The sequence below is a fragment of the Nycticebus coucang genome, chromosome 16, assembly GCF_027406575.1.
Source record: "Nycticebus coucang isolate mNycCou1 chromosome 16, mNycCou1.pri, whole genome shotgun sequence".
Taxonomy (NCBI): domain Eukaryota; kingdom Metazoa; phylum Chordata; class Mammalia; order Primates; family Lorisidae; genus Nycticebus; species Nycticebus coucang.
In genome coordinates this window covers 4,157,858-4,180,612 of record NC_069795.1, presented here as the reverse complement: position 1 = coordinate 4,180,612, position 22,755 = coordinate 4,157,858, and the positions used below count along the sequence as shown (strand labels likewise).

The window sequence follows — 22,755 nt, the reverse complement described above, 5'->3', positions numbered from 1 at the left end:
AGTGGATAAAATAGAAGCCACAAGTCAAATACAAGGCTGTGTCAGGGTTTTATGGGAATGCTCAGAAGGGCAATTGTTTTGGGCTGGAAGAATTTCCTGGAGGAAATGATGCCAACCTGAGGTAGGACCTAAGATACTCAACCTGAGGTAGGACCTAAGATACTCAGGCAAAAGGCAGGCTTGCGTTATCATGAGGCGGACAACTGACCAAGGGCTCCTGTTGTGAAGGACAGGGGCCAATGGCTGATTTCATGAAACTCAAATTCACATACCCATCATTCCATATGTTCCTTTTCTTTCTTCTTTTTTTTTTTTTGAGACAGTATCACTGTCGCCCTGGGTAGAGTGTGTAGAGTCATCATAGCTCACAGTAACTTCAAACTCAAGGAATCCTCTTGCCTTAGCCTCCCAAGTAGCTGGGACTATAGACACCCACCACAACACCTGTCTTGTTTTTCTTTTTTTAGTAGAGACAGTCTTGCTTTTGCTCAGGCTGGTCTTGGAACTCTTTGAGTTCAAGCAATCCATGCACCTCAGCCTCCTAGACTGCTGGGATTACAGGCGTGAGCCACTGCGCCCGACCACACACACTCCATTTGTAAATAAAGTGCTCCTGTGACAACATGGGACACCTCTTTCACGCATATACCATGCATCACACAACTTCCACTGTTCACAGAGTATGAACTGAGCTCACGTTAAGAATTGAGCCAAGATTGTGCCTCTGGCTGGGGAAAATTTAGATGCTGAGGACATGGTTTTACCCCCACAGGCATTTACTATCTTGAGTGTGTGGCAAACACTTAGGAGGAAGCAACAGGAGGCCAACAATCCCGCACCTCGAAGAGCCTGTTATTGCTAAGAAAAAAGGCAAACCTGAGGCTTTTCAAAAATCAATATTTGGTGGCTAACTAAATGGCAGGATTAAAGCAGAAGATTAAAAGAATTACACTGTTCTGGTGCAGTGGTCAAGAAACTTTAGGGAGAGGATCTCAAGAAAGACTAATTTAGGGTATCAACAAAGGAAAAGAAGAGCTGAGTACAAGCCCAAGCCCTGGAGAACTGGCATCCATCAATCTCCTTTCCTTCTAATTCCTTACTTTCCAGCCAGCCTAGTGGTGTTAAGGTGAAATACCTACATCTCAGCCCTTTGCTTTATAGGGAAAGCCAATACTGGTACAAAAAGGAACAAATTCCAATGTTACAGAAGAGCCACAACAGAATAAAAACAAATACTACAATGTTGAAGCCTTTAAATCATTAAAACTAGCTTATTAATCATTATGATGAATTATCAATGCAGGGTGCCCCAAAACTTTCTTTTTATGCATCTACTCCCATTACCTTAAAAATTAATTTGAGGCTCGGTGCCCGTAGCACAGTGGTTATAGCGCCAGCCACATGTACGGAAGTTGGTGGATTTAAATCCACCCTTGGCCAGCTAACCAACAATGACAACTGCAACAAAAAATAGCTGGGTGCTGTGGCAGGCACCTGTAGTCCCAGCTACTTGGAAGGCTGAGGCAAGAGAATCATTTAAGCCCAGGAGTTGGAGGTTGCTGTGAGTTGTGACACCATGGCACTCTACTCTCAAAAAAAAAAAAAATTAATTTGAGTAGCAAAGGTAGATTAAAAAATAGGAATGGATTAACAAGCTGTGGTATATGCATACTGTGGAATACTATGCAGCCATTAAAAAGACAGAGACTTCACATCTTTTGTATTAAACTGGATGGAAGTGGAACACATCACAAGAATGGAGAAGCAAGAATCCTACGTACTCAATTCTGGTATGAGGACAATTGATGACCTTAGTACACGGTAGGGGGTGGGGAAAGAGGGTGCAGGGAGAGGGAAGGAGGGAGGGGTGGGAGGTCAGGGGGTGTCACACACCTCTTGGGAACAGGACATAATTCTAAGAGGGAATTTACCTAACAAATGCAATCAATGTAACCTGGTTCTTTGTACCCTCAATGAATCCCCAACAATAAAAAACAAAACAAACAAACAAAAAAACCCAGGGGTGTGAACAGTAATGAAAAAAGTGAATAAGCAAAGATCATTGCCTCTCTGATTTTAAGTATTGTATATTTTTGGTGCCCAAATAACTGAAGCTTTAATACAGCCCAAATTTTACAAGCAACCTAGAACTGAGGAAAATTAAATTCTCTCACAACCCATAAGTAGCCATTCATATTACCCACATTATCATTTACTTTCATAAATTTAAATGCTACTAATCATTACTATCAAGGTACAAAACACAGCACTGAGAGCATTACTCAAAGCAAAATACAGTACAAATTTATTGACTCCAATCATTCTTAGTTGAGATTTAAGGGGAAGTAAACAGACAAGAGAATTGGATACAAATAAGCAATGGATTAACATTAGATAGAAATCCTATTTTACTATAAATGTTCAGTCCCAAACAGCTTATTCCTAAATAAAATCGAACAGTGACTTACTCTGCTAAGGCATATGACCAAGTGTGCACAATTATAATAAAACCACCCATTTTTCTTTTAACAAGTATATATTCAATGAAACGCTTCAAATAATCTTGGAATAATGTCAAAAGAAATGAACACCTTTAGAAAATTAGTATTAACCAAGTAAACTTCATGGAAAATCTGGACAGCACTAACAAATGACTAAACAGTGCTGAATTCAATTATTTTGAAGATTTACAGTAAAATACTTTGGTTCCCAAAAGGCTGTCTCCAAGAAAGAATGAAAACACCTGACATTAACTCAGCACTCCTCCCCGCTGCGTGGAGCTCCAGGAGCTGGTGCACTTGCTGCGCGGCAACGGAAGCATGTGTTACGGAGCATGAGAAAACTTCCTAAAGTGCTAAAGCCACAAAGAACCACAAGAGAGGAAACCCCATTTTTCAAACTTAAAGTTTAGTAGTCAATGTTAAAGAATACTTATTAAATGTCAGCATTATTTTAATCAATAATGCAGTTTACAATTATTGCAAAACATCAATGGACATCAGAAATCAACAAACTTACTTGTAAATATTCCAGTAATAATTAAATTTGTACAGAAATCTGTTCAGAATGATACCCAATTATTCTTCATTAAGAAAATCTACTCCCTAAAGCTGCAGCTTGTAAACTGCACAGCATGATTGTGAGAACCTGGCTTGAGGAATAAAAAGCCAAGTTTAGATCTGCTACTTTTTACCTCTCCCTCACCCTGACCGCCAGCCAGTCAGACACAGCCACAACCCCGCTGGTTTGCTCTTGCCTCACAGAGGCTGCTCCCGCTAGTACCAGCGGGGCTGTGAGTAGGTCTAGGTGTCCCTGTTGAGGGCCAGGCTGACATTTACAAAGAAAAGGCTAGAAACAGTCCATTCTAAACCAGAAAAGCAGGAACATCATACAACTCTCCACAAATGCAAATAACATCACTGTTGTTAAGCGTATATTTTGGTAAAATTATAAATGCACACTAACTAGTTGTAAAGGTGAATGTTCTGTTAATCTTGAAATATAACTATTAAAAATGCACAAAATTTGTTACCTCCATTGCTTGCTTTGAGTGATAAAAACATGTTTTATGTTACTCTTTTCTTCTCCCACATAAAGAAAATGATTCTGTAACAAGTTCTCAGATTAATAAAGAATATATTAAAACATTTTACATTCTTTTCAACAACTGTGTAAAAAAGCAGGCATCCTGAATACTTATAATAACGAGCTTTCTACATTTTCAAAAATTAATTACAATCAGAAAAGATATTTACAAGAATATCTTCACTAGAGTTGTGACAATGAACGTCCACCTTGTTTTACACCAAATATTTGCCTACTGAGATAAACATTCTTTAAAATCTGTTCAACAAATAAAACAATTAATGTCTTTAATTATTTTACTTTTTAACATTTAAAATAGTTACATGAGTGGAAGCATATTTTTTTTGACCATCAAAATAAACTCTTTCAGCCTAATGCTTTTAAGGTTCAGTATAAAAAGTAATAGAAAAACCAGAACTGCATTATAAATGTTTTTGGTTCAAAATTTTATTTGAAATCTTATTTTCCTTGCCTAGACAAAAATGTGAGCTAACAAGACAAACACTATAATTTTTAAAATCTAACAGATTTGTGAAGCCTATATTCAGACCAAAAATATTTTTTGATTAATAACATTACTTTTATAAATCTTGAAAAATGTAGCATAAAGGTTCAAGTTGTGGGATATTGAATTTGCAATGCTAAGATACACTGTATCAGGGAATTATCACAGATACTCTAATGGCCATGTAGGTGATGATTACTCAGGGAACTGACTCCTTCTGAAGTGACAGTTTATCGAGACGCTCAAGAGTAACACCACACTATGCAGGGAATGAGTTCAAAGCACAATTACCCATCCTGATGCTGCACTGGTCACACGCTTCAGTGCTATCTTTAAAATGCATAGAATCAGTAACTGCAGCTCAATCTTATTTTCCTTTGTCCGTCAAATCTAAGAACGAACGAAAGAGGAAGTAACTACTAAAATACTTTGGAATTTTGGGTAGTTTTTAAAAAGTGAAATAATAAAAGGAAAAATTTCATGTATCATTTCTGTAATGTACAAAGTCAATTAGTATTTGATAAAAACGCTGTGTTTCAGTGAAAAGTTAAGAATTGTTCCTACCACTGGTACGGATGCTGGTGAAGAGACTGACAGGGACAGAGTTTTCTGCTAGAGCCCATAACTTTCTCAATCACAGTAGTTGACTTAAAATTTGAAATTGTAGCTTGTAAAAAATGAATTATGAACTTGAAGCCTTAACCTGTATTACTACCTTAAACAAAGATTTTGTAGTTTCCTAATAACATTTCTTTTATATGTCTAACCAAGGAAAAACCTTCTCTTTTGAAAGACTGCATTGAACTTTGGATAATACCTACTGAAAGGCTTTTAATTACAACTTAATACATAAAAGGAAAAGCAAGCCCAAAACTTACGAACCAAAGTAAGTAGCTAAAACTAATTTTGGACTGTTGATAGAGCTTTCGTACACATTCATGAAACAGTAAGCAGTGACTTAGAGCAGGATGGCTTCACTAGGTTACAGTTTTAACCACTGTAAACGCCAACAAATTCTAACAGAAATTGTCACAAAAGACAGCAAGGCAGGAAAATATGTATGCTATATATATTGTCCTTGAAAAGCATATTGAATTGCGGTGTGGTGTTTCCTCCTCTGCTCTGGAGTAAATGGTAGTTTAGAATTTTAGATCAGCTGTACTGACTCCGAGTGTTTGGGATCTATCTAAATATATGACCTGACCTTACATGTTATATTAATGTTAAATTCAAAATTAGTGCCGTATGTTAGCTGTTTTGTCCCATCTATACTCAGATCTTTAATTTGTGACAGCATAAATCAGAAATCAAACACTCACAGTCCTTTAAATCCTGGTCTGAACTTGTGAGGAGAGTACTTTGTTACTCATACCAACATGGAAGCTCTAGGAAAGTGACTTCAGGGCACTTCCATAAATCATGTTTCACCTTCTAAGCCTTCTTTAGAGTTTAACCGTCATTTGTTATAGTATTAAGTGACCAAGAAAGAGAGCAAGTTTTTGTCAGTTTATAAAACTGTTACTATTGCTGATTTAAATGTCTCACAATTTTCATACAAAAAAAAGTTCTATGTGACCACAAAATACCAAATATTTATTTTTATCAAGTGTCAGGATAACTTATTAAAGTTGAGGTTTATCTTTTTTATTGCTAAAGTATTCTAAGATCTAAACCAATACAGCAAACTACTCCACTTCTTCCTGATATATTTTCGGACTGAAGAATATGGTTAAGATTTATTAGAACTTAGGTGCCTGAAATAATCAAAAGAAATACTTTTGATTCTACTAATTACAAATCAGTAAAAACCAAAAACCTCAGATTACACTGACACTGTGGAATGAGAAGGAGCCATGCAAACAACGGAAGTGAAGCCACTCTCAACCTTAATGAGATCAAACCACCTTGTTCCTGGAAGGTCCAGGACCACCATATTTTAAGTTTATTTCTAAAGTTGAGTAAGGACATTACTGACTAGTATCAGTTTATCTCAAACTTAAATTCAAGCATAACAATTTTCAACATTTATTATTTTTAAAAAATATTGTTACTTATGCACATTTCACAATTCAGGTTGAAATCTGGGGACTGCCCCCATCCCTTAATAGGCGAAAATGTTGGTCTTTCAGTTGTGTGTTTGCTCGTGACTCCAAAGACTAAATGCAGTCTTGAATGTCCTATGGCAAAGTTTACACATGAACTGTCTTTTAAATGTGATCGCTGAAAGGGGTGGGGCGTGGTAAAAAAGGGTGTCTGATTCTTGGGGTACAAACAATTTCTCTGTGGCAGGAGCTGGGTTTTCAGACAAGCCCGTGGGGCTGTCGGGCTCCAGTGGCTGGATCTTGGGCAGTGGTGGCGGTGGTGGCAGAGGGGGTGGCGAGGGAGAGTTTGTGGGGACGGGGCACACTTCAGATTCCTTACGCCCCGACTCCTCCGTAGCCTGAGACATGTGAGACTGGAAGTGACTCCAGAGACGAAAGTTAGTGCGAAAAGCTTTGTTGCACACGTGACAAATAAATGGTTTCACGGAGCACAGAAGCTCCTGGTGCCGCTCTAGCTGCTTGTGCACCGTGAACATCTTCCCACACTTCTCACAAGGCCATACGCCGGTGTCCTTGCTGGGACCTGCTTCTCTGGGGGCCACGCTGGCCTCGGGTGCCTCCTCCTCAGCATCCTCCACAGGCTCCTCCTTGACTTGGGTTTTCAGCTGCTTAGAAAGACTAAGGTCTTCAGGGAGACATGAGGAATCCTCTGAGTCGAAGTTGACTTGCTCTGAAGAATCACTGAACACATTGTCGTCTTTTGTGGTGACAACATGATTTACTTTATGAGGCTCAGGTTGGACTTGGGGCCTTGAAGAACCAGTCACGTCACCGTTGTGGTCCAGAACTGGCACAGAGAGGTTTTCAGCTGGTGCCATGCTGTTCTGATTGTGGACCTCGACCTGGTGCCGCCAGATGCTGAAGGAGGACTTGAAGGAGCGCATGCACTCCAGGCAGGTCAGCTTCTTATACTCACACTTGTTCTCGTGCTCCTGCTTCAGCTCGGGCGAGAAAAACCTGAGGCTGCAGTAAGGGCAGACGGTGGCGTTCCGGCATAGCCTCTCGTGGCTTCCTTGCTCTAGGAGAGAAGAGAGCTTAGCATTACAGAGGCGGCACTGGTAAACCTCCTTGTTTTCTACTGGACTTGCAAGAGGAGCATGCTCTTTTGGCTTAGCAACTTTATGTACTCCAAGGGGTTTTTCTCCTGGGTGCATTTTTATGTGCTGCTTAAATTGAGAGAGAAAGCGATAAGCTTTTCCACAGTAAGTACAAATGTATGCTCCTTTGGCTCGAGATCGCAAGTTCCTCTTGATGACTTGCTGCGTTTGGGAACTACTCTGTCCCTGAAAACCAGGCTTGCCGCGCCTTAACTTAATGATCAGGGCCTTCTTAATCTCTCTCTCTCTCACTATATCAATCAGCTTTCTTTGGAATTTTTCATCCAAAACAGCATGGGAACTAGAAGCTGGTGATGGGTTCTTCACTATGCCGTGTTGGGTCTGACAGTGTGTCCACACTTTGAAGTTGGTGTGAAACCTCTTGTGACAGATGTCACAAGCGTAGGGCTTTTCTGGGTTATGGTACATGTTAGCGTGACGGTGAAGACCTGCTGTTGATCTAAAGATCTTAAGGCAATGTTTGCATTTAAATTTTTTGTTTGGTCTCGTCCCCTCCAACTCACCAAATTCCTCTTTATTCAAATCAGAATCTGGGTAATCTGCCTCCAGGAGAGTGGGGCTGGAGCCTTCCTCACAGTTGTCTTCTGACACAGGAGACCCGTGCTCATTCACCTTTAACTTCTTAAAGGGCAACCGTCTGTCTGCTTGGAACCTCCTTTTTGCTGGGAGTCTGCTCATGTCCTTCTGGTCTTCTGTTTTCAGAGACAGGTCTCTTGTGACTGATGGTGCCGAGGCTGCTGCTGCCGCTGCATCTCCCACGGTGACACGGATGATGTCTGAGGGGTCCGACAGCGGGCTGCTGGGCTCAGTCTTTATGCGCACCTCGGTCACGGGGGAGGCCCCCTCCCTGTCTGTTGACTGAGAAGCACTGAAGGACCTGAGGCGCCGGGGCTGTAGCACTTGAGGCCTGCCATCTAGGGCTGCTTTTTCACCACAGTCTTTTAAAGATGACTTTTGAGATAAAGCACATAACATATTCCCTGGTGCATCATCCGACACTGCTGATGACCCCTGGGTCTTTTTCAGGTCTATGGAGGGTGAGTAGACAGGAACCTGACTGTCCATGGACAGCGATCGTCTGAGGAGACTCTTAACAAGTGGGCCACTCCTGTCGATGCTTTGGTTTCCTGACCCAGACCCACTGGATGGGATCACTAAGCCTAGCTTTGAATAGTATAACAAGTTCCTATCTTCACCTTGACCACTTCCTTTGCTAGTCTCTTTTAACAGATAGGGAGTCTCTGATGAGCTACAGAGAGACAAAACAGGTGGCCGTGGTCTCTTCAAAGCCAGCTCTATGGCCTTCCCTTTTGGAAGCTGACCACTTACACCTGGTTTATCATCCGTAGCTTCTCTGTCGTGCAGAGGCTTTGAAGGCAATACTGTGTTTCTTTTCACCAAACTGCTTCTATTAGGATCATCCAAAGATCCAGAGTGCTCGAGAGACTTTGCATATCCCACACAACTATCTTTTGGCCAACTCTTTTCAGTTAATGACAAATTGTGAAGAGGCTCAACTGGTTTTGGAACTTGTGGCTTATGGGCACTAGGCCTGACTGCAGTGCTAGGCGAGGGTCGGGAAGTATGGCTTAGGTCAGGCTGGTTGTGACTAACGGTTTTTCCTTGTGCTTCGTTTCTACTTTGACAAACAATGACACTTCTCTTTTGAGAACTGTTTTCATCGTCTTCTACAAACACTTTTTTTCTATTGGGACATGTTGGAAAGGGGGCTTGAGGTGTTTTGGAAACAATGTTAGTGAGGAAGGAGATCCCAAGGCTGTAGCCAAGTTCTTGCACAGCAGCAAGGCTGCTCTTCTCAACAAATAAGGAGGAAGAATAAATGTAGTTCAAAACATTATCAAAAGTATCTGGTTCACAAAAGTCAAGCTGAAATACAGTTTGTGACTCATTTTCCTTATTTGTGAATAAACTCTGAAAGTATTCGCTGCTAGCAGCCAAGACATTTTTATGAGCTCTGAACTTCTGATCCCCGACAATCAGCAGCACATCACACAGCTGTCCTTTGAGGCGCTCTTCGTTGAGGGCACTCAGGAGGGAAATGGCATGTGCTGGGTTGATGTAATGCAGCAGTCCCTCCATGGCTTGGGTTTCTCTAAAAGACAAAATGTAAAATTATTATGGATAAGGCGGGGCAAAGTCCTCCCCAACATGAAGGCTCCTCAAAGGCAGGGACGGACCATCAACTGCCTTTTGTTAGGTGCCAACATCTTGTAGACCACAGGCTGACAAAAGTTTTTTGGATAACAAACTTATTTAAATAATACTGAAAATGGAAAATCAGCCTCACAGTTTAAGCAGATCCTTATAAAATTGAAGAATTTTAGGAACTAAATACCATAACACAGGCACGCCAACACCATCAAAAAGAATGCTAGGATGGGGCAGGGAGCGAGGCAAGCAGCAGCTGAAAATAAAGATTTATTACTAGGATCATGACCCATTTGATGCTTGGCTCTATTACTTACTAATACAGAGAGTAAGTATGACTTATCAAACCCCTAACGTCTGTAATTCTGAAAGAAAATCAGTTTTATTACTGTATATACGTAAATGTAATGTGAATTGTTAACAATGGGTTGCAGAGTAGAGGTCTTGTCAGAGCTTTAAAAACAGGTAAGAATTTGTAAAGGGAAAAAGTCATTTGCTAATTACTACTAAATCAAAGTGTAAAGGTGAGAAGCATTAAAGAACAAAAAAGTTTCCTTTCTTTATCAGGCTAATTAACTTGCAATCTCTTGAATACTACCTTCTTACCAAATCACTTTTTTTTTTGTTTTTAGAGACAAGAGTGTCACTATGTCACCCTTGGTAGAGTGCCGTGGCACCACAGCTTACAGCAACCTCCATCTCTTTGGCTTCGATTTTCTTGCCTCAGCCTCCTAAGCAGCTGGGACTACAGGCGCCTGCCACAACACCCGACTATTTTTCTGTTGCAAACTGTCATTGTTGCTTAGCTGGCCCGGGTTGGGTTCGAACCTGCCAGCCCTGGTATATGTGGCTGGTGCCGAACCCCAAATGACATTTTTAATATAAGCACAGAGGAAACGTTAGCCTGGCTCTAAACTTACGGGGCTAAACTGAGATTTCACTGACATTCTCTTTAAATCTAAAGAGGAGATGGAGGGCAAGCTCTAGCACCAGATGCTTGGCTAAGATGCCACCTTTTTCTTGCTAGCGGACTATCCTCAGGCATCTCTGTCAGCTTCTGCCCGTCAAGTTACCTGTGTGGGATGGGAAGAGCAACCGTACCCTCTCGCAGGGCTGTTGCAAAGATTTCATCTAAAGAAAATGCAACAAACTGTTATGTAATTAACTTTCAGAAAGTAAGTAACACTATTAATAGGCATTTTATTCAATATCAAAAATAAAGGGTCCAGCAAGGGTCCACCATGCTCTCAAGGAAGATGAAACCAACTTGTACAGAGATGATGCCCAGCTCTCTGTATGTGATCCTTCGCTTAGGCTTTTTTACTTGAATACCTCATCTCTTTCATTATAATGCCATCTTTTCTTTAAAACAGTGTCAGAACATTTAATATTAAAATGGACCCAAAGTAACTAAGATATTTGTGACAGTTTTATCTTTTCTAGGGGGCAAGCTATATGAATCAACCTTAGCTCCAGCACACTTGTAGATGGTCTTCTGGCCTTTGCTGGTTACTCCAGCCTCATCTGGGGTAACCAGAAATTAAGAGTCTCCTGGGCTGCCAAGGTGGGAGTGCCCAAACATGGTACACAACTCCCTAAGGTGCTGACTCAATGCAACAAGGCAGGGGCGTGATTTGACTTCCAGGGATGAATGATGCTTTCAGCCTGTCCACAAACAACTGCACTGGTCAGACCATGTGGGGTTTCTGTCCATCCCTGCCTATCTGCCTTTCATACCGAATGGCCAGTCTCCCTCCTCTATTTATAATTGCCTGATATACTTTCCTGCCCTTTGTCTTCCTTCTTATTAGCCATTTTAATTTCCCCCTCAATGCTATCACCCATTCTTTCCTTATAACTATGCACCCATTTGTCTAAAGAGACCCTTACTGTCTTTCACAGAGGTCAGCAGGAAAGGAAATAACCTTATGATGCCACATGTACTGACCTGGCCATCTAAGGAGCAGTTTTAGTGCTAAAACTTTTTGACATAGCTAGGTTAGGTGTTGCTACAAGCAAAAACAACAGATGCAGCTGGGGAAGAACCGATGGCTCAGTGAGTAGGGCGCTGGCCCCATATACTGAGGGTGGTGGGTTCAAACCCGGCCCCAGCCAAACTGCAACAAAAAAAGAGGTGTGTGTTGTGGCAGGTGCCTGTAGTCCCAGCTACTTGGGAGGCTGAGGCAAGAGAATCGCCTAAGCCCAGGAGTTGGAGGTTGTTGTGAGCTGTGACATCACAGCACTCTACCGAGGGCAATAAAGTGAGACAGTCTCTTAAAAAAACAAACAAAAAAAAACAGATGCAGAACATAGGCTTGGACAAGTCTTTGTCAAAAGGAGTTCTTGAACTCAATTTAGAGTTTTGGGGTGTTTTTGCAGTTTTTGGCCAGGGCCAGGTTTGAATCCGCCACCTCTGGTATATGGGGCCAGCACCCTACTCCTTTGAGCCACAGGCGCCACCCCAATGTAGAGGTTTTAAGCTAGCAATTAAAAGATAAAAAAAAAAACAAGTAGGGCAGAGTAGAAAATGTCAGAACGCACCCAATTTAGTCAGGCCGACCAAGAGCTCAAGAACTTCCACTGTAGCTACACAGCCACATGACTACACATCAGCACGTGTGGGGTTGAGCTGTACAACGCACCCCTTCCCATGGGGCAGTGCAGTCTGTGAGCCAGCGTTCTAGGCTGACTGACGGCTCTGGGCCTGGGTTTCTCATTATAAACAAGGGTAACAGCAGTAGCTGCCACACAATGCTGCTGTGAGGATTCAATAAGGTAAGAGTAATGCTACTGTTTATTCAGCACCTACAACACACTACAGACAGTACCAGAGCTTCTCATGCCATTTATTCGTTCACCAAAGTGGTGTTTGAGAAGACCCGAGGAGGTGAGAGATGAGCCCAGGGACACTGAGGGAGAGCAGTACTGCAGAGGCAGGAGCTGAGGGAACAGAGGTGCGGCAGGGCGTGCTGGGGGCTGTGGATGATGACATCCCAGAGGCTATGAGGAGACACCTGTTTAGGTTTGCAGGGTTTGCTGAAGAACTCTACTTTTTTTTTTTTGTAGAGACAGAGTCTCACTGTACCGCCCTCAGGTAGAGTGCCGTGGCGTCACACGGCTCACAGCAACCTCTAACTCCTGGGCTTAAGCGATTCTCCTGCCTCAGCCTCCCGAGCAGCTGGGACTACAGGCACCCGCCACAACGCCCAGCTATTTTTTGGTTGCAGTTTGGCCGGGGCTGGGCTTGAACCCGCCACCCTCGGTATATGGGGCCGGCGCCCCACCGACTGAGCCACAGGTGCCGCCCAGAACTCTATACTTTTTATTCTGTGTGAAAGGAACAATCACTGGAAGATTCTGAGCAAGGAATGGCAAAGACCTGAATTACATTTTCATAGGACTGCTCTGGCTATGGTGTTGAGATCAGGCCACAGGAGGGCAAGGCTGAACGCTGAGAGCCTGCCCAGAGTGCACTGCAATGGTCCAGGTGAGAGGGGAAGACAGCTCGGCCCAGGCGGCAGCAGTGGAGGTGAGGCAGAGCCATCAAGGTGTCTAAGGGACTGACTTGTAGGAGCAGAGAAGGTGAGGAGTTAAGGACTCTGCCAGAACAACTAGAGGTGGAGTTTGATAGAAAAACCAGGGGATTTTTTAAAAGAATTCAGTTTTGACTCCATACATGTGAGCAGCAGCGCTCGCTAATGAACCTTCTGAGCATGCTTCCCTTCTTCCTTTCTTGTGCTTCCTCAGATCCCTTATAAATAATCTACATCTGAATCCTTGTTTCAGGGTCTGCTTTTGGGGGAACCTAAGCTTAAGGCACCACAAGAACTCGAACCCACAGGTAAAGGCTAAAGATACCAAGCTAAGAGAGATGTTCTACACCCACAGACAAGCAACAAATGGGACTCCACATACCATCCGTACCCTATTGCCAAAAAGCAACAATTTTCTCACGTTTCTTTGCTCAGAAAGGTTTCTTTCTTTATGCTGTCTTCAAATTATCATGATCCCTGTTTCTGCACTAAATAATTGCTTCCAATCTTTTGGACTATATGCTTCTATCTTCTTTGAATGAAAACATCTGGGAATTAGGGAACAAATAATAAAATTGCTCAGAGTTAAGTTAAATTTTTAAGTTATTCTTCCTAAAAATTATTTCGGCTTTGAAACTATTGACAGTAACCTCCATTCAGAGTCATGAGAGACTATCTGCTTGAAAAGTGGCTCGAATTTAGAAGGATGTCCAAATTTCTGATACAGCCGGGCAAAACAACTTTACAGTATTTATTTTCTATTTCACTCAAACATTAACTGGGTACTTAATTAATAGTTAATATGAGTGTTTGCTGCCACATGTACAAAAGTCAACATTTCTTTATGTATTAACTCACTATTACAGCAACCCTAGGTAGGTTCTATTATCATCCCCATTTTACAGATGGGGAAGCTGAGGCACAGGGTTGGTTAAGTACTTTGCTCAAGGTCACACAGGTATTAAGTAGCACAGAAGGATTCACATCAGCTGGCTAAGCTCTTAACGCCCTACTATAGTGCCTCTGGTTTCCCCTTTTAATTCTTCCATAATCTTCTGAGCTGGACACTGTCATCATCCCTATTTTACAAATTAGGAAATTGAGGCATGGAGAGGTCAAGTAATTTGCCTCAGGTCACCCAGACAGCTGAAGACTGGTCCCAGAGCCAGGGCTCTTAGAATCAGATCGCATACTTCTCATGGCTGGACACTCATCTAGTGTGCTAGAACTCCCCCGGGTGAGGATACCAACATAACAAGGCCTGCCTTACAGAGCTGCAAGTTTCGTGTGGGAGCAGGGCAAGTCAATCTGTCAGCACAGTCCAGTAGCTAAGCAGCACAGAGGATGTCTGCAGAGGCAGACACGCAGTACAGACAGCGGGCAGCAGGTCCAGGTGAGACAGGCCAGCAGAGGCATTCTCCAGAGGAATCAAGGAGCGTAGAAGAGGCAGGCAGGAAGGGTACAGAGCATTTCAAAGGCAATGGCACAGAGACAAGACAGAGTGTGAGGTATCCAAAGGAACTGCAGGTGGCTTCGCGTGGCTGCAGCCATGGGAACATGAAGGCAGGAGAAGGGTGGAGAGGGAGAGGGAGGCCTGAGACCTGAGGGGACTAAAACAGGCTCTGAGAGGACTAGACACAGTACCCCAGGGTCCAGAGACTTGAGATGCCTAGAGAGACAGGTGACAGAGAGCTGGACACTGTGGACTCCCTACCTAGCCTCTTTATTAAAATTTAAAAATAATGGCCCTTGGGCAGTAGGGCGCCAGCCCCATATACTGGAGGTGGCAGGTTCAAACCCAGCCCCAGCCAAAAACTGCAAAAAAATAAAATAAAAATAATGGCCCTTTCCCTGGTCTAGTTGTGAACAGACAATATTTAGTATTTTTGTGTTTTAATGACAGGAGGCACATTTATCAGTTTAACAATTAACATAAAATGCTCCATTAAGAATGTGGGCAAAAAGGAGGCTGAATGTCACGGGCTAATCCAGCAGAACTCTGTGTGGCTGGTAGATGTTCAGACTAAGTCCTCAAACCTTGTCTCTGCTCTTCAGCCCTCACATGTGGCCAGCTTTGCTGCTGGGTAGACTTTCTCCTAATGTATTATTCTGATCCAGATTCAATCAACTTGCTGGCACATTAAATGCCAATTTTTCATGCATGTCTTCATGGTGAGTAATCAGGATCTCTGACTTAACAGAAGGCAGAGCATCTTACACATGAATACACACCGCCTCTACCATCCACATCCTCTCCTTTCCCACTGCTCATCTCCACCTGACTGACCAGTGTAGAAGTCGTGCCACTTTAGTCACAGTGGAGAAACCTTGGTGGTCTTAAAAGGTGAAACATGGAAGAAAAGACCCATCTGTGAGCAGCAGGAAGCAATCCACTAGGCCAGGGGGGTGGGATGAGTGAATAATGGAGACACCAGGGAAGGTACAGGACTTGCCACTCACTTGACAATTATGATACAGGTTGTGTATCCCTAATCCAGAGAGTCCAAAATCTGAAATGCTCTAAAATCCAAAATATTTTGAGTGCCAACACAATACTCAAAAGGGTGTCATGCCTGTTGGAACATTTCATATTTTTGGAGTAGGGATGTTGAACTGGTAAGCGTAACACAATAGTCCAAAATCCAAAACCAAACTCAAATCTGAAACACTTCTGGTTCCAAGCATTTCAGATAAGAATAGCCAACTTGTAATACTCAAAGTTCCAGGCACTTTTCAGAAATGTTCATCTGATCTTGCTGTGGCTTAAAAACTCCCAATGGCTTGCCTTGGCTTTAAGTCCTAATTCCTTGGAATAGCTACAAAGCCCTTCACAACTGGATTCTAGATAATTTATTTCATACCATCACCTCAAATTCTTCAGGTAACAAATGCAAAGGGGGTTGGAGGGAACTCATTGTAACATAAATTAATTCAACGCAAATACTTTCCTCTTTACCCCAATGTTAGATCAGCTGCAGGAAATTAAGATTTTTGAGATGCAGGGAAGGCAGGCAATTTTGGAACACAGAACATTCTAGTGACAGGGCAGAAGAAAGCAAAGCACAACCTGGCACTCAGAAGGGCACCAGGAGGTGAGTGAGGGGCAGTGAAGGAGATTAAAATAATCTTATCTATTTTCAAGGTAGACAGACTAAAACCTAGGCTGGTATCACAACCAAGGTGATTGTGATGAATGATGAATCGAGCTGGCTCCAGGACTAGCTCACAAAACTGTTTTACCAGCTCTGTAGAAAAATGTCTCCTTACCTCCAAAACATTAACTTAAAATTGAACTCCTGAGAACACTGGTCCTTTGGAAATGTTGGAGATTGTTTACATAGCTCTAACCAAGATACTGGAAAGAGGGAATGCATATAACACAAGGCAAACACCAAGTTAAAAATTCAAAGCATCTACATTTGGCCTTGGAATATAAACACACACAGAGCTCATTCCCAGACCCTCATTTTGGGATTCAGTCCTAGTGCTCTCCGTTTGATTTTACTATTAGATGGTGATTGGGCTCTGAGTTTCAGTCTTATCATCACTAGCTTGGTGACAATGCAGACATCCTCAGATTTCAAAGCCAGACTAGCTTATCTGACCCTTCAGGAAGAGTCATGTTACCACCTTGCATTCCAACTCATCACATTTTTAGTCTCTCTTTCTAGGTGAGGGGTTGGGGAAGGAGAGTCTGGTCTTGGTTTAACCATGAGTTCTCACTGATGTCTAGCTCAATGATTAAATGATTCTATTCTAACATGGTTCAGGCTTTTTTTTTTTTTTCCATTTACACAAAGTCTCACTCTGTCACCCTAGGTAGAGTGCCGTCATCACAACACCTGGCTATTTTTTAGAAATGGGGTCTTGCTTTTGCTCAGGCTAGTTTCCAACTTCTGAGCTCAAGTAATCCATCTGCCTGGGCCTCTTAGAGTACTAGGGTTACAGGTATGAGCCACTGTGCCCAGCTATGGTTCTGGCTCTTAATTTCCACCTTAGTGCAGTCATCTCTGGGCACAGCCTTTGCCCTTTTTGTTCTGGCCACCCAGCAGTCATTCATCTTTCTGGTAACTGCTCCATCATTTTGCCTTAGAAGATTATGCCTTGTTTGAGTACAGTCTGATATGCTGCTCTCCCCCAGCTTTGGGGGAGGCACACGACCAATGCTAAAGTCAATTTGAAACTTTGTTCCTGGAATATGGGTTCTGAGGAGAACAAAGGCAGTAAATGAACAGAGCTGATTTATTTCAGCAGAGGCCTAAAAATGCACCCTGCGGTGCCTGCTACATAGATTCCTAAAGCTAGCGTGGTTTTTGTCTTTCCTGCTCCAATTTTTCAGCTTTCCCTTAAAGTCCAAGAGCAACCTCCTATCTTTACAATAAATTCCTTTTTCTATTCAAGCTAGTTAGTTTCTGTTCTTGTTTAAAAAACCCTAATATATTTCCGTGTGGCACTCACTTTTCCTTGTCACACGTTCCAAATCCATCCTGTGAAATACTACTAGCCTGAGCTTCCTAAAACAAAGCTTTGATCATTTGTCTAATACACACATTAAGTACGATTATTAATTCACCTCATTTATTAAACATCTATTACAAGGCATGGTTATATTTATCTGAAATATAGTGGTGCTCCAAACAGACAAGGTAAATCAGATGACACACAAGGAAGCAAATAAATAAGAAAGATAACTTCAGATTGTGCTAGGTGCCATGATGGAAATAAACAGAGTCCTTGGGGGTGCAGTACTGAAAGTAGATGGTTGGAAAATGCCTTGCTGTAACATTTTAGTGAAAACCTATGATCTTAACGAAAAGGGCTAGCTTTGATTCTGTTTAAAAACAAAGTAATAAATGCAATGATTTTCCATTAATCTAAAATGCAAAATTTCGAAAACATGAACTCCCAGTCTCTATAAAATCTGATTTCTAAAAATGTTTTAAATTTTCTCTCCCTTATACCCCCCTTGTAATGACTCCCTACTTCAGACACTTTGCTTCTGAGACATAACCTATATATCTTACTTCTTCCATTATCCAATCTGGAATGTCCTAGAACCCTCTCCCTAGTGCACTACTTACATGAACATTAATCACCTTTTAAAGCTCAAGTTGCAACTCCTCCCTGAAACCTTCTGTTATGGGGCTGAATTGTCTCTCCTCACCCCTCCCACCTCAAGATGTAATTATATTTGGAGATGAGGTCTCTAAAGAGGTGACTAAGTTAAAAGGAGGTCTTTAGGGTCCAATGTAACTGGTGTCCTTGTAAGAAGAGGAAGATTAGGACAAAGACAAGCATGGAGAAGAACCCTATGAAGACAGTTGTCTACAAGTCGAGGAGAGGCCTCGGAATAAACCAACCCTGCTGACACCTTTATCTTGGGTTTCTAGCCTCTAGAACTGTGAGAAAAGAAATTTCTGCTGTTCATGCTACCCAGTTTGCCATGCTTAGTTACAGCAGCCCAAGCAAACTAATATCCCTTCCCTGACTACCTCAGGTTATGAGTAAACACCTCCTTTCAACTCCTGTATTATGCAGAGCCAACATCATTTATATCATGTTTATTTGTTGCCTTATTTATTTAAGGACTATCAGTCATTATCCTTTGGCCCTCTTCACAATGCCCAACATGGCATATTGCACAATAAGTATTTGTTGATTTCTCTGTACTCTGCACTCCAGTTAAATGCAGGAATGAAAGTTAAGTTTTCTTTTTCTAAAGTAAAGCTGATCACATTACTGCCCTGCTTTAGAATACGCTATCAATTTTTCCATTACTTTCTAAATAAAATTCAAACCGTGGACTGGCATATAAGACTTCACACTCCAGCTGCAATTCATCTCTCCACCCTTACTGGACACTCCTTACCAACCACCCTACAAACCTGCACATCCAGTTTCTGCCACCTAGAAATTATCTTTCTTACTTCTCCTTTACTTGGCTAACTTGTATAGAAAGATGCAGTTCAAACACAATTGCCTCTCAGTCCTCTAAGCTACAGCACTACTTCATGTCTCTGTAATTATACCCCAACTATTTCATTTGATCTGGTTTTACATCTATCTCCCTCATGAAACTTCCTAAAAGGAAGAGCTCTGTCTTCACCTGTGTATCCCTAATGCTGAGCATAAGGCTTGGAAGGTATCCACTGGGCAAAGAGAGCAATCACCCAGCTTCAGGTTAAAGATCTGGATTTGTTCACCTTTATTTCTCCAGCATCTATTATACAGCTCAACATGTGGCAGTTTTCTTTCCTCTTTTTTTTTTTTTAATGGCATCTTGTAGCTTTTAATCACTACTGGATGACTCCCAAATCTGTATCTCTGCTTACACTTCTTTAGAGTCCAGCCTCTCAGGGCCTGCTAAATAGTTCCATCACAGGATATCCCACCTGGACAGCATGGCACTTAGGATCCACTCCCTTTTGCTTCTACCTCCACCTCTGCTCCTCACCATATTCTCTAGTTTGGTGTGCAGCCAGCCACATGAGGTCTCCTAAACCAGCAACCTCTAATCTTTCCTTAAAAGCTGATTTGACCTGTTGTCAAGCCTAGCCCTAGATTCTATTCTCCTCCCCACTGGCTTTGGGGAACAACTAAAATCTTCCCTTCAATTATCTCCTTCCCATCCAGGACTTCCTCGATAACTTAAGCCCTCTTTTGTTATTCTAATGTTTCCTTGTCAGTGTACACATCTAATATTCCCTGCTCTGGAACACTGTCAATTCCTCAGGAGCAGGGGTTATATACCTTTCTCAACCTCCATTTCTGCAGAATGACCTATACTTCACTTTCAATAAAGTAGTAAAAGAATAAATTAAACAAAAAGTTACTTTTAAGAAGATCAATGCCTCAAATTTCTACTTTAATATCAATATTTAGGGATACTTAAATTTAAATTCAATGAATGAGATTTACTTCGTTAAGCACTGGAGAAAAAATTTTAAAACATAATTTGCAATGAGAACGCTTTCTAAAGGGAACTAACCCACTCTGTCTTCTTAAACAAGGTATAGAGAACTAACCATAGGCTCCTTAACTGATGACTCAGGGTCACCATCCTAAACAATCACCGGTCTATTCTGTAACACACAGATGCCCTCACATGCCAGAGGTGAACAGAGCTGTTAGGTCTTGCACTAAAAATAAAACCCCAGGCTGTGCAAAGTCTGATTTTCCCCCCCGTCTCCCACTGTCAGGCAATCCCACTGGAATACCTGTCTAAGGACACCCCGCCTCCACATGCGCGGCTCATGTGGCGCTCTTCCCAGCCACACCGCCGGCTCATGGGGCGCTCTCCCGAGCCACACCGCCCTCGTGGTAACCCAGGATCAAGTGCCGGCGCCCGCGGGGCTGTCCCGTGATTAAAAGGTGTGATCTTTTGTGGATGGACTGCTGAGCGTGTTCCAGAACGGCCATGAAAAGATCACGAGGGGCTGCAGCCGGAGGCCAGCGCGCGGGGCTGCGTCTGGACCGCTGCCCTCCCCGACGCCTCGGCGCGGATTTCAGACGCTGGCGGGGGCTTTCTCCAGCGGGGACCCGTTAGGCGGCCGAGCATGGCGCTCCGGGTCGGCGGGGGGTGCCACCGCGCCGACTTGGAGACCAGGTCTTCACCGGCTCCGCGGGGAAACCAACGCACAGCAAGGTGCAGACGCCGCGGGAGGGGCCGGGCAGGGAGGAGACTGGGGGCCGGGAAGGGCTCCGGCGGGGCTGGGCCCGGGGCCGCCACGCGCAGGCTACCGGGCCGCAGCAGGTGCGGGGTCTCCTGCCACCCACCAGCCCCCGCGCTCACGCTCGCAGCGCGAGCCGGAGGCGACCCGCCAGCCTCCTGCCCAGCGCGGGAGCGCGCGCCCTCAACAGCTCCGCGCGACGGCCGCGCGCCCGGGCCGACGCGTCCGCTAGCCCGGGGGCAGCCCAGCCAGGGCCAGGAATGGAGTCAGTGAGGGAACGGAGCATGCGCAGTGGCGAGGGCGAGGCCGACTGCGGACACGGGGCATGCGCAGTGTGAAGGCACAATCGGCTACGTGGGAGCCCGGGGCATGCTCGGTGAGCGCCCAGGCCCGGCGCAAGCGCAGAAGCGGCCGGAGCCCGAAACCGGCTGGTGGAGAGAAAAAAGAGGAGAGAAATCACCTCAGAGTTACGTCAGGAAAGGCCGCAATTTGCGGGGAGGTTGTAGTCTCCCACAGGGCCCTGAAGTTCTCCTAAAGCGAGGAGTGTGACAGTTACTCACCGGTCTTCAGCCCCGAGGCAGACGCAGGGCCCCTTTCCGCTCACACTCGGCTCGCGCACGCCGCAGCCGCTGCTGCCGCTGTGATTCCATCCATCTTGAATTTGACGTCATCCCACACCAGGGATGAGGTCATCGCAGGCAGCGCTCGTCACGTGCGCAGCGCTCTGATTGGCCGCTGGGCGCCGGGGGGCGGGGCGAGGGAGGTCCGCGGCGCCGGGGGCCGGGGAGGGCGGGCCTGCGGGGTGCGGCGCTTGCAGTGGCGGGCGCCCTGGGTCCCTGAGGGGAGGCCGGAGGCTCGGGGGCGCGCGCCACGTGAGGAGGCGCGGAGGTCCCCTGAGGGCCCTGCCACCCGACCGGGTCCTGGTGTTGCCCGCGGTCGCCGCGGCCTGTCTCCGCGGTCCCGCCTTGAGCCCCGGCCCCCGCGGTGGGCGAGCGTGGAGCGCCGCACATCCCCACGGAGCCAAGACCTGTCCCGGGAGCCCAGGAGCGGCCCGGCGAAGACTCCGCGCCGAGGACCGGGACAGCGGCGGCCCAGGTGCGGCGCACCTTCCCAGCGGTGGCGGGCGGCGCCGGGGCTCCGGACGCCGGAGGCCTGCGTGGGACGGCCGCAGGATGCGCGGTGGCGGAGAGCCGCGCTGGAGACTTTCCATTTCCTCCCTCGCGACCCGACGTGCTGGCGAGGACTGCGTGGCAGAGGACCGGGGTAAACAGCTGGGGCTTCCCCGCAGCCCAGGCGTGAACACACTGCCCCAGACACAGACCTCGTAGTGCACGGGGCGGGGTGCAGTGGAGCGGCCCGCGGCGCTCACCGACTGCGTGGGGCCGGCACCCATTGGGGAGCTCTTAGGCTTTTGGTAGTTTCCTTCTGTGAGTATTACAGCTCCCATTTAGGAAAAAACTGGCTTCGCTTTCTATCACAACCAGAAAATTAGCAGAAATATCAAATTGTAAGTTCCCAGCTCTGCACAAAGGTTTTTTCGTTTGGACAACCTAACAGAACATCCTGATGTGTTCTCCAAAGTCAGAAGGAGATTGCCCTCTAAAGTGATAATGTAGGACAGACACGTAAAAATTCCTGAATTGTAAGTCAGCTTTAATAATTGTCAAGTGTCTGTTAATATTCAAATAAATCGAATTTTTGAAAATTGGGTTTATGCACATGGCCCTAGGTGAGATAATTTATGAAATGTTTGGAGACTATGTGGAAGAAATAATATTGCATTGAATTGCTAATTAAAAAGTTCTTCCCAAATTGATAGCTCTGTCAGGTGTTTGACTAATTTTAAGAGGACTCAGTCTTAAAGAGTCTTGCACCTAAAAATTTTCTGCTCCACTTTAAAGAATGTCTTTCTGTTTTGAACTGTATGTTGGTAAAACACAGTGGCTTTGCACCTAAGGCAGAAGGCAATAGTCTTTCCAAGGTGTGGAGCTTTGAGTCCCCCATGATTAGCCTAGGCGAGTGTATGCTGCTCTAACGATTTTATAGATGGGAAAACCAGTCAGTGGGAGCTAC

General features: G+C 44.4%; 1 protein-coding gene across 3 annotated transcripts; it reads right to left on the bottom strand.

Annotated features, from left to right (window-relative positions):
• Positions 1 to 2,282: 2,282 nt before the first annotated feature.
• On the bottom strand, positions 2,283 to 21,339 carry ZBTB21 (zinc finger and BTB domain containing 21). Of its 3 annotated transcripts, XM_053565429.1 has the most exons (3): positions 20,230 to 20,360; positions 7,814 to 9,423; positions 2,283 to 7,210 (listed from the first exon to the last, which is right to left on the bottom strand). In XM_053565429.1, exons 1-3 carry the CDS (start codon positions 20,298 to 20,300, stop codon positions 6,216 to 6,218), a joined length of 2,676 nt encoding a protein of 891 aa, XP_053421404.1. In that variant the 5' UTR covers positions 20,301 to 20,360; the 3' UTR covers positions 2,283 to 6,215. The 3 variants fall into 3 exon arrangements, with proteins under 3 accessions (XP_053421404.1, XP_053421402.1, XP_053421401.1); XM_053565427.1 differs by lacking the exon at positions 20,230 to 20,360 and adding an exon at positions 21,243 to 21,339 and having other exon boundaries at positions 2,283 to 9,423; XM_053565426.1 differs by having other exon boundaries at positions 2,283 to 9,423.
• Between the last annotated feature and the right edge of the window lie 1,416 nt (positions 21,340 to 22,755).

What these genes read in the sequence shown, in the direction of transcription:
- ZBTB21 (XM_053565426.1), bottom strand. Translation starts at nt 20,300, where the DNA reads ATGAGCCGGCGGTGTGGCTGGGAAGAGCGCCACATGAGCCGCGCATGT. An exon ending in GGCGGGGTGTCCTTAGACAG is followed by an intron (nt 9,424 to 20,229) that starts GTATTCCAGTGG and finishes TTTGTCTTTTAG; the next exon opens with AGAAACCCAAGCCATGGAGG.